Source organism: Zonotrichia albicollis, chromosome 5, assembly GCF_047830755.1.
Source record: "Zonotrichia albicollis isolate bZonAlb1 chromosome 5, bZonAlb1.hap1, whole genome shotgun sequence".
Classification (NCBI taxonomy): Eukaryota; Metazoa; Chordata; class Aves; order Passeriformes; family Passerellidae; genus Zonotrichia; species Zonotrichia albicollis.
The window spans coordinates 33,590,922-33,604,677 of NC_133823.1; the positions used below are offsets into that span (position 1 = coordinate 33,590,922).

Consider the following 13,756-nt stretch of genomic DNA (forward strand, 5'->3'; position numbering starts at 1 on the left):
TATTTCTTGTTCTGCAACTAATAAATTGTCTTGTCATGTAGTACTTTACCATCAGGTATAAGAAAAAATCCACTGGCTCTTTGCATAGATGAATGCATGTTTACTGCGCATTGATTCCAAAAGTCACGATACTTTTCACCCTCATTATACAAAGGTGGCACTGCTTGAGACAGCCAGCACCTTGCATAATTGCATCTAAATTTTGCATTGCTAATCAACAGTCTGTTTTTAGTGCTGTGATTCTGTGCTTCACTACAGTGGTACACAGAACAAGGGTGCAGGGCGTGCTTAGTTCAGTAAGTGTCTCTGGGTTATTTTTCCAGTTGCATATCCACTGCTCCACAGTGTTGACTTGTCCTGGTTTAAGCACCTCCAAGAGCTGTTATGTGTCTTTGCAAACTGTTTATGTAATTCTGGTAGTGACCACGGCAGACTGCAGCTTAAAGTGCAAAAATACGATTTAGTTCCTTAACTTTTGCTGATGTCCAGTAGGCTTTTAGGTGCAATTTTTATTGTGTTTTTAGATCTTTCATCTTTTCTGATCTTAGTTTGAATAAGCACTTAGTATTCACATTTGGCTTGGAAAAAGGAAAAAGTATGTGATTCTTTTGAATAGTAAATTCAAACTGGGAGATGAGAAGGCTGGTAAATTTCATCCTTAAAACAACTGGGGGTGAAATCTTGGCTCTGTTTAAATCTGGCAACATTCCAGTAATTTCAAGTGAAGCTATTTGCCTCTACTACTTCACATCCTAAGGGCTCTGTAAATTGTTGCATAAACATTATGTACTTATACAATGAAAAAAACCACTCCCATTTGCCTTTAGAAAAGGGAAAATCTTCACCTGAGGTAAAATCTTTGCTGCCAGGTTTCTGAGGGAGATGCTGACAGAGGTAATCCAGCCGTGATGGAATATTCTGGGATTAATTAGACGTGGCCTAGATACACACGAGAGAGTACCAGAGCTGACCTAAATGTTGGGAGGAACAGTGCCTCCATCTCCTGCTGTCTTCTAATCAGCCCTGACACCAAAGACTTAGCAGGGCAAGTTTGGAGATACTGTTTGGATATAAACCTGAAAGAGAGGCAAATTGTTACACTCATTTTCACTCATATTATAAGTCTGCTTATTTAAATCTAAAATGTTTTGAAGACGTTCACTTCTGTACCTTGGAGGTTAGTAAGTCATCAGGTTTTTCAAGCAGTTAGCCAACAGTCTACAGAAGTCCTGCAGTGAATCACCATACCTTATTGAATATGAAGTTTTCCTATCATTTCTTCTTCTAAGCACTGTTCGGAGGGGAAAAGAAAAAACAATTAATTACACAGATGCTGTGTTCATTTAAGGATATATACAAATGTCAGAGTTGTTGATAGTAAATCAGGAACGAAATAAACTTCACTTCAGCCTAAGGTTTACAGGAGCAGGTTTCATTACTCACAGGATCAGTGAATAGGAATAAATCAGTGATTCTTCAGTTTAATTTCAAATAATGTTAATTAGATTAGTCTTCTGCTCTATAAAGATGCTTTTCAAGTTGAAACAAGTAATTTTTTTCTTAAGGACAAAACTGTAAATCAACCTTTTCCCACTTACTCTGTAAACTCTAACATCTAAACCTAAGGGATGTCCCTGATTTGATCAAACTACTCAGAACAAAGATTCAGTTAAGCCAGAGTAAAAATAGAAGTAGTCTAGAGATCTCCTTCTTGCTAATTGCACACACCCGGGAATTTAGAAAAGTTTTTAATTTGACTACTCAGCCAACTAGTTTTTAAATCATTGCATTTTGTCTTGAATTCACCACAGCCAGCAGCTAAGCCCCACACAGCTGCTCACTCACTTCCCCACCAGCAAGATCAGGGAGAGAATCAGAAAGGTAAAAACCAGAGAATTCATGGACAAAATAATAGAAAAGATAAAAGCAGTTTAAGAGGGAAAGCAAAAGCCAGGCACACAAGCAAAGCAAAGCAAGGAATTAATTCACTGCTTCCATGGGCAGGCAGGTGCTCTGCCATCTCCAGGAGAGCAGGGCCCCATCACATGCAATGGGGACTTGGGAAAACAAACACCATCACTCCAAATGTACCTCCCTTTCTCCCTCTTTCCCACTTGATATACTGAGCAAGATGCCATATGCTCTGGAGGTCAGTTTGGGTCACCTGTCCTGGCTGTGTCTCCTTCCCGGCAGGGCAGGATGGAAAGCAGAAAAGGCCTTGGCTCTGTGCAAGCCCTGCTCAGAAATAACAAAAACATCTCCACATTATCAGCCCTGTGTTCAGCACAAACCCAAAACACAGCCCATGCCAGCCACTGGGAAGAGAATTAACTCCACCCTAGCCAAACCCAGCACACTGGTATATATTAGAAAAAGGGCAATGACAGGCAGTGAGCTGAGAGCTGGAAACCTGCAGTATTTGAAGATGGATGAGATCCTGCCATTATCCCTCTTTCTTGTCATGGATGACTGAAAAGTAGTGGAGTTTGGCTTGCCAAGATGATGAATTTATTACAATTCTTTATTTTCATTTCAATGTCATTTTGACATGTCTAATATTTTTTTCTCTAAAGTTGGTTGGGTTTGGGGTTTTTTGGAGAGTTGGGTTTGTTTGGGATTGTTTGGGTTTTTTTGCAGGGGGCATTTTAGTTGGATTTTTTGGTTGGCTTTTTTTGTTCATTTTTTGTTTGTTTCTTTCTGTTGAGCTCTAAGTTTGGGAAAAAGATAGAAAACATACTAAAAAAAAATTTGAAAGAATTATCTACATTGATACCAGAGCTAAAGCTATAAAAGTTAGAAATCATTTAATTCATACCAAGTAGGGATATCTGTCTGGAGCTTTTAACCTGAGAAAAGGGAAAACTTCCCCAGAATTCTGCACTACATGGTGTACTGAAGCCCTTATGAAATCTATTTCATTATGATTCTATTTAGTAGAAGACTTGAATGCGTGCAGTGTTATGATACAACAGCTGCTATTGCCTGCAATTCCCACAAAACATGCCTTTTATAACAGCATCGTTTCATTGAATTACTAATCAATACAGCTTGGTGTCAGACCATACATAATAGAAATAATCTACTGTTTGAGAATTTCTCTCCAAATGGCAGCTTACTAAGAAAAGAGGCTGCTCAGCGTTGTGGTGTTTGTTTCCAACCACCAATAACATCAAACTCACAGTTTATAAAATCTACAAAGAATTAAGAAACCTCAGAGCTTTCTTAACCTTCAAAAGAAGAATTCATTGCATTTCAAAAGCAATGCTTTTGTGATTCACTGCTACTAAGATCCTTAACTTGCAGTTGCCAATTTGTGATATATACCACAAACTTCATATGGCTAATGGCAGTAGTCTTGCTATCATTCTCTGTGGCAGACAGCACTCCCACTCCCCAGAACCCCAGTTTGAAAACCAGAGCCTTGCACAACTCGGCAATGTTATTCAATGTATAAATTTATCTACTGGGTTGTCTTTTCCAGTAATTATTCATGGACCTTTTGTGCATTTAAGTAAAATGAGAAAGGCCACTCTTTCTGGAACAGTGACTAAGCTAAGGAACAAAGAACATATCCTTGTTTTAGCATTTAGTAACTGTTGTACATCCACACTTTTCCATGTAACCAATTTTGAATGTCTTTTTTATTTGCCTGTGCAACTTCATAAGGCTTTATCTTGTGCAAATTTGACATGTTGGCTTTATTTAACTTCTCTAATGCTTTACAAATGCTTCATATCTTCAGCAGGTAGGTTTTGTTTAATTTTGAACCTCATGGCAGAACATATCCTGAAAAGAGTTGTGTCAAACTTATTGAAGGTTTATATCTGATAAATGATACTGAATTAATAACACTCAAGTTGCCAGTTATTTATTAAACTGTCAACAGTTTATCACTAAACAACAAAATTCCTAAGAAATGCAAAAATTTAATTAATCTACAGTTGTAAAATTTTCCATTTTTTCTCTCAAAGTCACTGTGGTTCTTGTTCAGACTGACAAGTTCATCAAATTAACTCCACTAAAAGTCTTTTAGAAAAATAACTCAGCATCTGAAATTGTGGGTGTTTACAACATTCATTTTTTCAGCATAACAGAAATTGAAGCAACCTATTTCAATTTTCTCTGCCCTAGATTCAGGAAATGATGCAAGTTTAATTTCTGTTTGAAATGCTCAGAAATATGGCACCTTGGAAAAGGAGATTTTCCAGACCTGAGACTGGGCTGAGTATATGACTACTCATACTTTTGTCTGGCTCAAAGTACAGGTACGTTTCTCTGAAAAGTAATTTAAAATATATATATTGCTTTTTAAATGGCAAAACCATGCTCAGAATCATTCCATTTCTTCTCCTACTTAAATGAAACACCCACGTAACAGACCATCCCATCCACTATTTTAATGAGATCTAAATCTGTCAAGGATTGTCAACACTCATCAGTGTGGATATTTTGAGGACTTGTAGGTGCAAAAGAAGTTTATTTTTTCTAGACAAAAGCAGTATTAATAATACAACATAGTTCATAGGCATTGACTGGTACTCATTATCAGAAAGGGCAGCTGGAAAAAAAATCATTTTACATTCCAATCTTCAGGACATTGGTAGAATCCAGACCAGTACAAAATAATGAGCTTGCTTATTGTTGCTGTGTGGGAAAAGAGAAGAGGAGCTAGAGGTGATACTGCAGGAATTAAACAGACTAAGTAGGCATGACAGGAGTATGGGGGCTAAATGTAATGACAGGAACTTCATAACACATTCTTCATAAAAGTGACAGGAAAAGCAAAGGAGGCGAACAGCGCTCTGCCAAAAGCATCTATTCAAATGCTGAAGGATAATTTTTGGTAGGACATGCATGGCTAAACTGCTGGCTTAAAAAAAGAAGGATAATTGAGAATTACAGGAAGAATGGTACTAAAAACTGGAGATCATGAACACAAAACAGTGCAGATTAAGCAATCATAATCTAAGTTGCTACAGCATATATTAAGTACTCCCTAGAGGTACTTGTTTGATTAAAGTATTTTTAAAACAGTCTCAGAAATTAGGAAGAATTTAAAATCCTGTACTCCAGTTCCTTTTTGTCAGCTCTGAGGTGAAATATACACACATTGTAAATATTTAGGGCATAACTTTTTATTCATCATAATGTATGCCAAACTGTGCCCTTTGGATTATTCCTTGCAGTGACCACCTCATTAATCCAGAATCTCTCTTCAAATCCTTCAGTGCTGGGGGTGGTGTCAGAAGGGAGAATGAGCTTAAAATAAAGGGAGGGAGATCCGGCCAGGCAGCTCTAGCCCCACATTGAGTTCCTACCTTCACAGATGAAAACTAGGGGGAAGGTATGTGTTGGATTCCACCAGGACGCGCCAGGACTCCGATGTGCAGTACTAATAAATGTGCTGTAGGGCTTAGACACTGCACGAGCTTTCTGTAAGGGTCAAGGGCCAGATCCAAAGTAACAGTGCAGGAGCAGCAAAGGCTTTGTTCAGAGATGACCATCTAAATGCAAGGTCAGGATGGGAAAAGAGATTACATGGAGCTGGAAGGTTTCACTGGAACAAAGGTGTTGCTTGTGTTGAGAGTATTCTGTTTAGGAAGCCAAGTTATTTTCTGCCAGCTGGCATTTTCCAACCCTTTCTTTAATCAAAGCATGACCAAGTTTGTTGTTACATGAAGGCTAGAGTACATCATGTAGGGAAATACTGCACTTAATGAAGTGCTGGTAGTTATATCTGGAAACATCTAAGGAAAGTGTAACTGTTTGAGGTCTAGAATCCATTTGTCATGGTTTAACCCCAGCTGGCAGCTAAGCACCACACCACCTCTCACACACTCACCCCCACCAGGATGTGGGTGAGAACTGGAAGGGTAAAAGTAGGAAAACTTTTGGGTTGAAATAAAGACATTTAAATAATTAAAGGAAAAGCTATGCACACAAGCAAAGCAAAAGAAGAAACTCATTTAGCCCTTCCCATAGGCAGGTGGGTGTTCAGCCATGTCCAAGAAATCTGGTGACTTGGGAACACAATATCACTCCAAATGTCCCCATCCCTTCCTTCTTCTTCCCCCACTTCATATACTGAGCATGGTGCCATATGGCCTGGAATATCCCTTTGATCAGTGGGGGACAGCTGTCCCAGCTGTGTCCTCTCCCACTGCTTTGTGTACCCCCCAGCCTCCTGTCTGGTGGGATGGGGTGAGGAGCACAAAAGGCCTTGATCCTGGGCAAGCCCTGCAACAGCAGCAACAACAAAAACATCCTTTCCAGCACAAAACCAAAATGTAGCCCCATACCAGCCCCTCTGAAGATAAACTCCACCCCAGCCAAAACCAGCACACCATTGCTAATTTCAAATATTTAATTTCAAACCTATTTACATTACAAAAAAAAAAAAAGTTGTGTTTTGTGCTCTCTGCACTAAGTAGAAAGATTGTCTATGTGTTGATAGAAGAAACCTCTCAAATGAGCAAAATGTGAGGTTTTATGTAGAATGAAGTCTTTACAGCAGCTTGTTGTATTATGAAACTTTGTAAAACATGATTTTCACCTTGAGAGGTCAAAAGTCTGTTGGATTTTCCTTTCAGACACTATGTTCTGAACAAGCAGAGTAGTTTTTTGTGGCCAGGTATTCAGGACAGAGTTAAGGGGTAGATCCACATCCAGATGCTTCTCCTCTGCGAGCAACTGCATGAGGTTTTGACATTGGTCAGTGACCCTGCTCCAGACACCATCCCCCAAATCCCCAGCAATAAGGCAACTGCATGGCTTAGGGGATTGGTAATCGGATACCTCACCTCCAGGTCATCCTAGGTCTCTGGTTCAAGAGCAGCAAGGCTTTGTAATGACTTAAATGCCATTGCACTTTTATTTGGAGTCATACATGGAGAAGTGAACATATGATTTCTATGTGACAAGCAGTAGGTGTCCACATACAGATACAAACATTGTGACAGTTGCCAGCCTGTTTGAAACATTTGAATGACTAAATAACAGTCTAACAGAGATTGATTAATTGTCTAATAACAGATTTGTGTTTTAATACTGCCTGTATAGTAATAGCATAATGGTTTATATATATATATGTATTTATATATGATGTACTTCTTTTATATATACTTATATTTTTATATATAATTTTATATTGACTTACATTTTGTAATTGAGTGGGACTGAAGCCTCTGTTTAACCCTCCATCTTTTTCTCTCCAGGTTGTAAAAGACTTTGAAAAGTGGTTTTGAATAGTACTGGAGGCAATCCAAAGCCAAATGTAATTTGAATTTTCTGTCTGAGCTGATACAAATTCTACAAGAGTGAAAATATTTTCTATAGGTCTTCTTAGGCACTTTACTACATAGGAGGAGCTGTAAGTGCAGAATTTGAAACTTCAGCACATCCTTAACAAGGATGCAACTGAAATAAAACACTTCCAAGGTCAGTATTAATCTAATACTTCTGGAGTCAGACTGCATGGCCTGTGCGTGAGAAGAAAAAAGGTAGAAGATGCTCGCTGTTGAGGAATCAGGGCAGGCAGGCAGAGTGGTCAAACAAAAACATGACGCCTTCTCCAATCTGCTGTCATGGGTGGCTGTGGCTGAGAGAGGGGCTGGCTGGCATGAACACCCTGTCCACTGGCCCGCACTGCCTCCCAGTGGGCATCGGCTACTTCTCTTTCGGGATAAAACAAACGCTGGGGGGGTTAAAATTCCTGGTACAGAAGCCATTGTCCTCGGATAGCTAATGGGGGAGTTCGCTGACAGCGAGACTTCGGCTATCTAAAACCAGAACGACAAAGCTCTTGATCATCCTCCAAGGGTGTAGCTCTCTGTGAAATCACAGATGTGTGGTTTCCCTTTGCCTATGGCTTTGTGCAAAACATACACCTCTATCTGAAAAATAACCCCAAACCCAAATCTGTTTTCAGCAGGCAACCTTACAAATGTGAGTTGTCATCATATCAACTTGCATGCAGAGGGCTCTGTCCCCACCACTCTGAGCTCTGAGGAGCAGCAGCAGAGCAGTGTCACATCCCATAGCTGTACCCTCCATGCAGTGCTATTACTAACTTTATTTTTCTTCTCACTTTACTGGAGTGTGCTGAGAGCAACAGCACAGGACATTAAAAAGGGATGCCAAACATGAAGAATGAAACAACATGAGGAAAGAGCACTGTTTGCTGCAGTAAGGCCTCCACTAAAGACTGCAGGAAGAATTGGAGAGATGCCTCTATACTTCCCTGACAGCCTACCGACCTTCCCAGTTTACAGCCCCAACTTGCCTTTTCCTTTTGGGCTCAGCAAGCCAGGGGATCTGTTCAGAGCTAGGCACCTCAACTCTGTGTTTCCCATCCAAAAAACCCTAACAGTCCCTCCCAGCCCTGTGCAGATGTTGCTGCCTACCTGAAAACAGTCACCTAAATCTTTGTGTTGGGATATCTGTGTGATTGCTGCAGCTGCACACAGGGAGGGGCTTTGAGGAAAACAGCTCTGTGCTCCTGTGGAAGTCACAGGGCTGTGCAAACACTTATGAGGATTAGAGCTGTTGCTAATGCCTTAAACACTGCATTTGTCTACGTCTCATACCTTGATCTTACAGAATGAGAAAGAAAAAAACAAAGACATCACATAGTGCTATAGCACAAGTTATATGAATAAACAAACTGGGGCTAGGTGTGTCCAACTACAAAGGTCACTCAGGTGTGGGCAGTTTTTCCTCCAAAGTCATCCTGTTCAAGGTGTAATATCCTGTTTTGTTTCTGCAGTTCTTATCATTGAAAGTTCAAGATCCATGGATCTGATACCCTCCAGTGCATGTAAGAAATAGAATGGAAAAATATCGGAGCAAGTGGATAGTACTGAATAGTGTAGTACTGAATAGTACTCAGAAAAAACCAAAAGTTGTATTACATTGGCAGTACTGTTTTTGCATCACTCTGGTTTTGGGAGAGCTTACATTACCACGTTTCTGTGTGTGTATTGCGTGCACGTGTGCCAGTCCTTCAAAGGAGGAAATAGGATGCCTAACTTTTAGTGCAGAAAATTAGTAACAAAATAACACACAAGCTGTGGGGCTGATAGCATCTCTGTAATCTTGTACTTAATCTGCTATCCCCAAGAAAAATCTGTTGACTTTCCAGTTCTACTCTGCCCAGGCTGCACACAGCAATTAATGGGCCTTACCCTACGCCTGTATAACAACCCCTGAAGTTAAACGTTTGCACCTGAATTTTCACAAATCGGTGCCCAGACAGCGCTGCTCACCCAGCCGGGAAAGCCGAAGCCCCGCTCGAGGTGTGCCCCCGCTCCCCCGTTTCCCGGAGGGCTGCAGGCGCGGCCGGCGGCGCTCCGGGCGGGAGCAGGTGCACGGGAGCGCACGGCGGGCGCGGAGCGGGGCGGGGGCAGGGGCAGGAGCGAGCGGCGGCCCGGGGCGAGGCGCTCCCGCCCCGGTGCGGGGCGGCCACGTGGAACCGCGCGGCTCCCGCGGCGGCCACTTCCTGCTCCGCATCACCCCGGCGCTGCGCCCGGCGGGGAGGCAGCGCGCAGCCCGCAGCCTACCGGGCCGGCGCGGGGGTGGGAGAAAAAAAGAGGGGGGGAGGAAGAAAAGAAAAAAAGTTTGTACGTGCGGCGGCGGCGAGAGGACAGCCTCCGCAGGCGGGCGGCTGCCGGAGAGCAGCGGCGGCCGGGGGAGGCGGGGGAGCGGCGGCGGGGCCGCGCCGTGCGGTGCCGCGGGGGGCGGAAGGCGGCCGGTGAGCGGGGCCGGGCGCTGCGTGCTCGGCGGCGGGAGGCAGAGGGCGGGCGGGAGGATGCGGCTGAAGCTGGGCTTCCTGCTGCGCGCCGTGCTGCTGGCGGGCAGCTTCTTGGGGCTGCTGCTGCTCTGGTCCTCGCTGTCGCCCCGCGCCGAGGAGCCGGATCTCCCGGGACGGACGCGGGTGAGTGCGCGGCCGCGGCGGGCGCTGGGGCGGGCGCGCCGGAGCGGGTGGCGGGGCCGCCGCCTGGGATGTGACCGGCGGCGGCTGCGGGCGGGCGAGGGGCGGCTGCCCGGGCTGCGGCCTGCGGAGCCTTGCAGGCCCGAGAGGGGAGTGCGGAGCGGCGGGGCCGGCCCCATCCGGCCCCCGGAGCCGGCGTCCCTCCCTGCCCGGGCGGCGGCGCGCCCTGGCGCTGCCCGCGGCGGGGCCCGGGGGCGCCGTGTTCCGAGGGGCCCCGGGCGGCCGAGCCCGACAGAGCGGTGGTGCGGGCAGCGTCCCGCCGGGGCCCGTCCTCCCCGGGACCTCCCCGCGCCGGTGGGCACCCGAAACGCGTGGGATCGGCTTTCCTTTGGGGGCTTTCCATCCCTCAATAACCGCGCCGGTGTCCCCTGGGTGAGAGTCCCGCTAAGGTCCCCCAGAGCTTCAACAAAGGCTGCAGGTGTTCCCTCGCCAACTCACCTGGCTGCCGCGGATCGGCTTCCCGGCGCTTTGCTAACCAAAGGGCACGTTTGGCCGAGCAGGAGCAGCCGATCAGGTAATTTAAGAGCAGCGCACCGAAAGCCCAAAAGGCGCTGGATTTACCCAGCTGGTGGTGCAGGTCTCCCATGCCGAAATGGTGGGAGCACAGGTGATATGCGAGGCGGGCAGCGCTTCAGCTAACTTCCAGAAATGCTTCAGGAGGTCAGACGAACAGATCTGCAGTATGAGTCTTGCCGTGGCCTTGTATTAGTCAGGTGGAAATAATCTGACCTTTTGACACCAGGGTCTTAGAAGGAGTCAAAGTAATTCTTCCGTTTTCACCAGATGTTTTAGAGCTCAGGAACATAACTGGACTTAAGGAGATCTGCTTGAAGTAAGATTAGCCAAGATTAAAATAATCTTGGTAAAGTCATAAAATTTTCCAGTGATTATCTTAAAAAGGGATCTTTTATTATATGTTCACTAATGATCTTGGACCTCTCTGTGGGCTGCTTTGGATAATTGTGTACTGCAAATGAGTTGACATAACTCTTGTTTTTGAGAACTGGAAATGACTTTGGACTCCTTCAGCAGATGCTCTGTCTTCTGAAGCTGTTACAGTTTGCTGTGTCTTGGCAGTTACTGCTGAGATAATAGGCCACAGCGGTTTTTTTGAAGATAAGCAGTTTATTAAGTGGTGAAGTTTCTGTAATCTGTACTTCTAGACACAATGTGGGATTTTCTGTGTGTGGAAAAATCTTCAGGAATTTATTTGTATACCTCTGAAGAAATATCAGGCAGTAGACATTTTGCACCAAAACTAGTCAAATTACTTTTCCTGCTCAGGAAAGGACTGTGAACAGACATTCAAAGGGACAATCTTGGGGAAAGAAAGTTATGCTTACATTGCTGTGTAGTGACCATCCTCAGATGCTTATTCTGGGGTGACCACTGAAGTATTGTAGCCTTGGTGTGCTTGTGCTGTGGCAACTTACTCGGTGCTGTAATGCATCATGCTGCCTTTCTCATGAGCCTAAAGGCTTTTGCTCTGAGACTTTTGAGCTGAACCCTTGTATTCACTTCCATTCACATGTGAGGTCTAATTAAGAAGTGTTTTTTAGCTGGTTTGTATATCAGTAAAGGAATTGCAAGAGTTTTTACAGTCCTGCCCCTGAAAAAGCAGCATTCTGTCTTGATTACCTGGTCTCTGACCTGAGGAGGAAATATTTGTGACAGCCATCTCAGGAAATAATTCAGTCTTTGTTGAGAACAAATACAATTATTTTAAGTAAACTGTCAAAATGAAATCTAAACAGAATACCTGATTAATTAGCTAGATCAGCTGTTTACTTGCTTTTGTGATATATATGAAAGTAACACATGCTGCTTCGTCATTTTCTGGGAACATTATTGTTATTACTGAGTTCATGTATTGTTATTACTGAGTTTGGGTTGGAGTGTTTTCCACCTCAGAAGCTGCTCAGGTAAGGGTTATGAATTGAACAGTAATGACTGTTTGCTACTAGTAGTGCTCTGGCATATGAGTGGGAAGCTGTCAGAGCCCAGGATTATGTCCAGAGGTAGGACCTGCAATACCCTGCATCGTGTTAGGAGCAGCTGATATCTTGGAGTGTGCTTCCTGCAGCACCTGGGAGCAGTGTGTGCCCTGGTACAGCTTCAGCAGAAGGGAAGTAGGAGTTTAATCTTAGCTGCTTCTCAGAAATGCAGTGCTGTGCTCTTTGTTCAGTTGCAGAAACGTGTGTGTTTGCTTTGTTGTCAGTTTCCCAAAACTTTGTTAAGCAAAAGCTGACAGATAAATCTTCTTCCCGTACAACACTCTACTCCCTTTTCTTGCGCTAAAAGCTCTAACCAACAAATATGAAATCCCTTGTCAGACAGTACCAGCTTAAAATAGAATTTAGCTTTTTAAGCTAACTTCAGGCAGTATCCTTTTCCTCTCTGCAGTGTAACCCTGGGCACTTTTTAATAACAACAAAGCATTAAAGATGCAAAGATGAAAAGATTTGCTGTGTTGTTCTTTTTTATGTTTATAATCTTCAATGTTTCCCTGCCCACAGCAGCAGACAATAGGCAATACAGAAAATCTTTCAGTGTTATAGATATGAACCTTTAAAAAAAATCCTTTCAAATATTGTGGCGGGTTTTTTTTTTTTTACTGATTTAAAAGATTTCTGAGATTTTTTAGAAAGTAAAAATGATAAATGTACAGAGAGTTTTCAAAACAAAAATGAAAATGGAGAAGTAGGAAGGAAATGACAACCAAGTGGCACTAACAATATTACACATAGCTGCAGACAGTGCCTTTCTTTCCAATAGAAGACTCTCACTGATGCTTATGCAGAAGCTGGGAGGACAGAACTGTTCTCTGGGTAACCTCACTTGGAACTTCCTCCAAGAATCCATTTGAGAAAAAAGTTCTTGTGGAATTTGGAGTGAGAGATTAAGTATTCATTTGCATTGTCAGAAGTATCTAAAGACAAACTAACTCTGATCCTTAAGAACTTTCAGTTTCCAATCTAAATCAAATTGAAACAATGAAAATATATGAAGGTCTGTTCTCAGAGCCTTAAGTGCTTGTCTGCTTTTGTGTAAGGAAGGATACCTGCTATCTGATAGTAGGGATTGCAAGGCTGTGAGGAATAATTGGGTAGAATCATTGATTTGATTACTATGTTGTGTCTTTTGGATGCTTTCTGATACCTTCTGGTCTTCTGGATCAAGGCGTCACAGTTCTGGAGCCAGCAGGAAATGATTGAGAATCACAGAATCACAGAATATGCTGAGTTGGAGGGGACACATCAGGATCATCAGTTCCAGCTCCTGGCCCTGTGCAGGACACCTCAGGAGTCACACCATGTTCCAATCACACCACTGAGGCCATTCATGGTAACAAGATTGCTGCAGGGATCCCAGCTACAGTATTTGTTGTTCTCCAGCGAGATGTGTTGCTAATGATCAGCCTCAGAGGTACAGAAGCTGCTGTTGTCAAGGAGTAGGTAGTACAGCAGGCAGAACCAATGGGCTGAAACAGTAAAGAAAGATTTGTTACTGAAAAGTTGAAAGCTTATTTAAAGGAGTAAATGTACTGTAGGTCAACTTTATCTCTCCAGATCTGACCAATTACAAATGACCTATTCATTTGTCTATATGAAGGACAGTAAGGAAGAGTGTCCAGGGTGTTCCTAGGGTCCAGAGGGAGGTTAGTAAGGTAGTAAAAGATTTGCTGGAAATGTGTGCCTGACCTTGCACAAGGCAGAAATGTAGTGATGAGACTGCTAAACCCACAAAATAAATTCCATAGTCTCTCCT

The 13,756-nt window shown here is 43.5% G+C and overlaps 1 protein-coding gene across 4 annotated transcripts in view; it reads left to right on the top strand.

Annotated features, from left to right (window-relative positions):
* The window catches only part of GALNT7 (polypeptide N-acetylgalactosaminyltransferase 7), an 88,876-nt gene that overhangs the window by 11,195 nt on the left and 63,925 nt on the right, over window positions 1–13,756 (top strand). Inside the window, exon 3 of one of the 4 annotated variants that reach the window (XM_074541293.1) lies at window positions 4,132–4,265. In XM_074541293.1, coding sequence (XP_074397394.1) covers window positions 4,230–4,265 — 36 coding nt within the window. In that variant the 5' untranslated portion in view covers window positions 4,132–4,229. Of the gene's footprint in view, window positions 1–4,131; window positions 4,266–9,247; window positions 9,932–12,657; window positions 13,334–13,756 lie in introns of those variants that run through there. The other 3 variants (XM_005483803.4, XM_014264843.3, XM_074541292.1) reach the window with 3 other exon arrangements.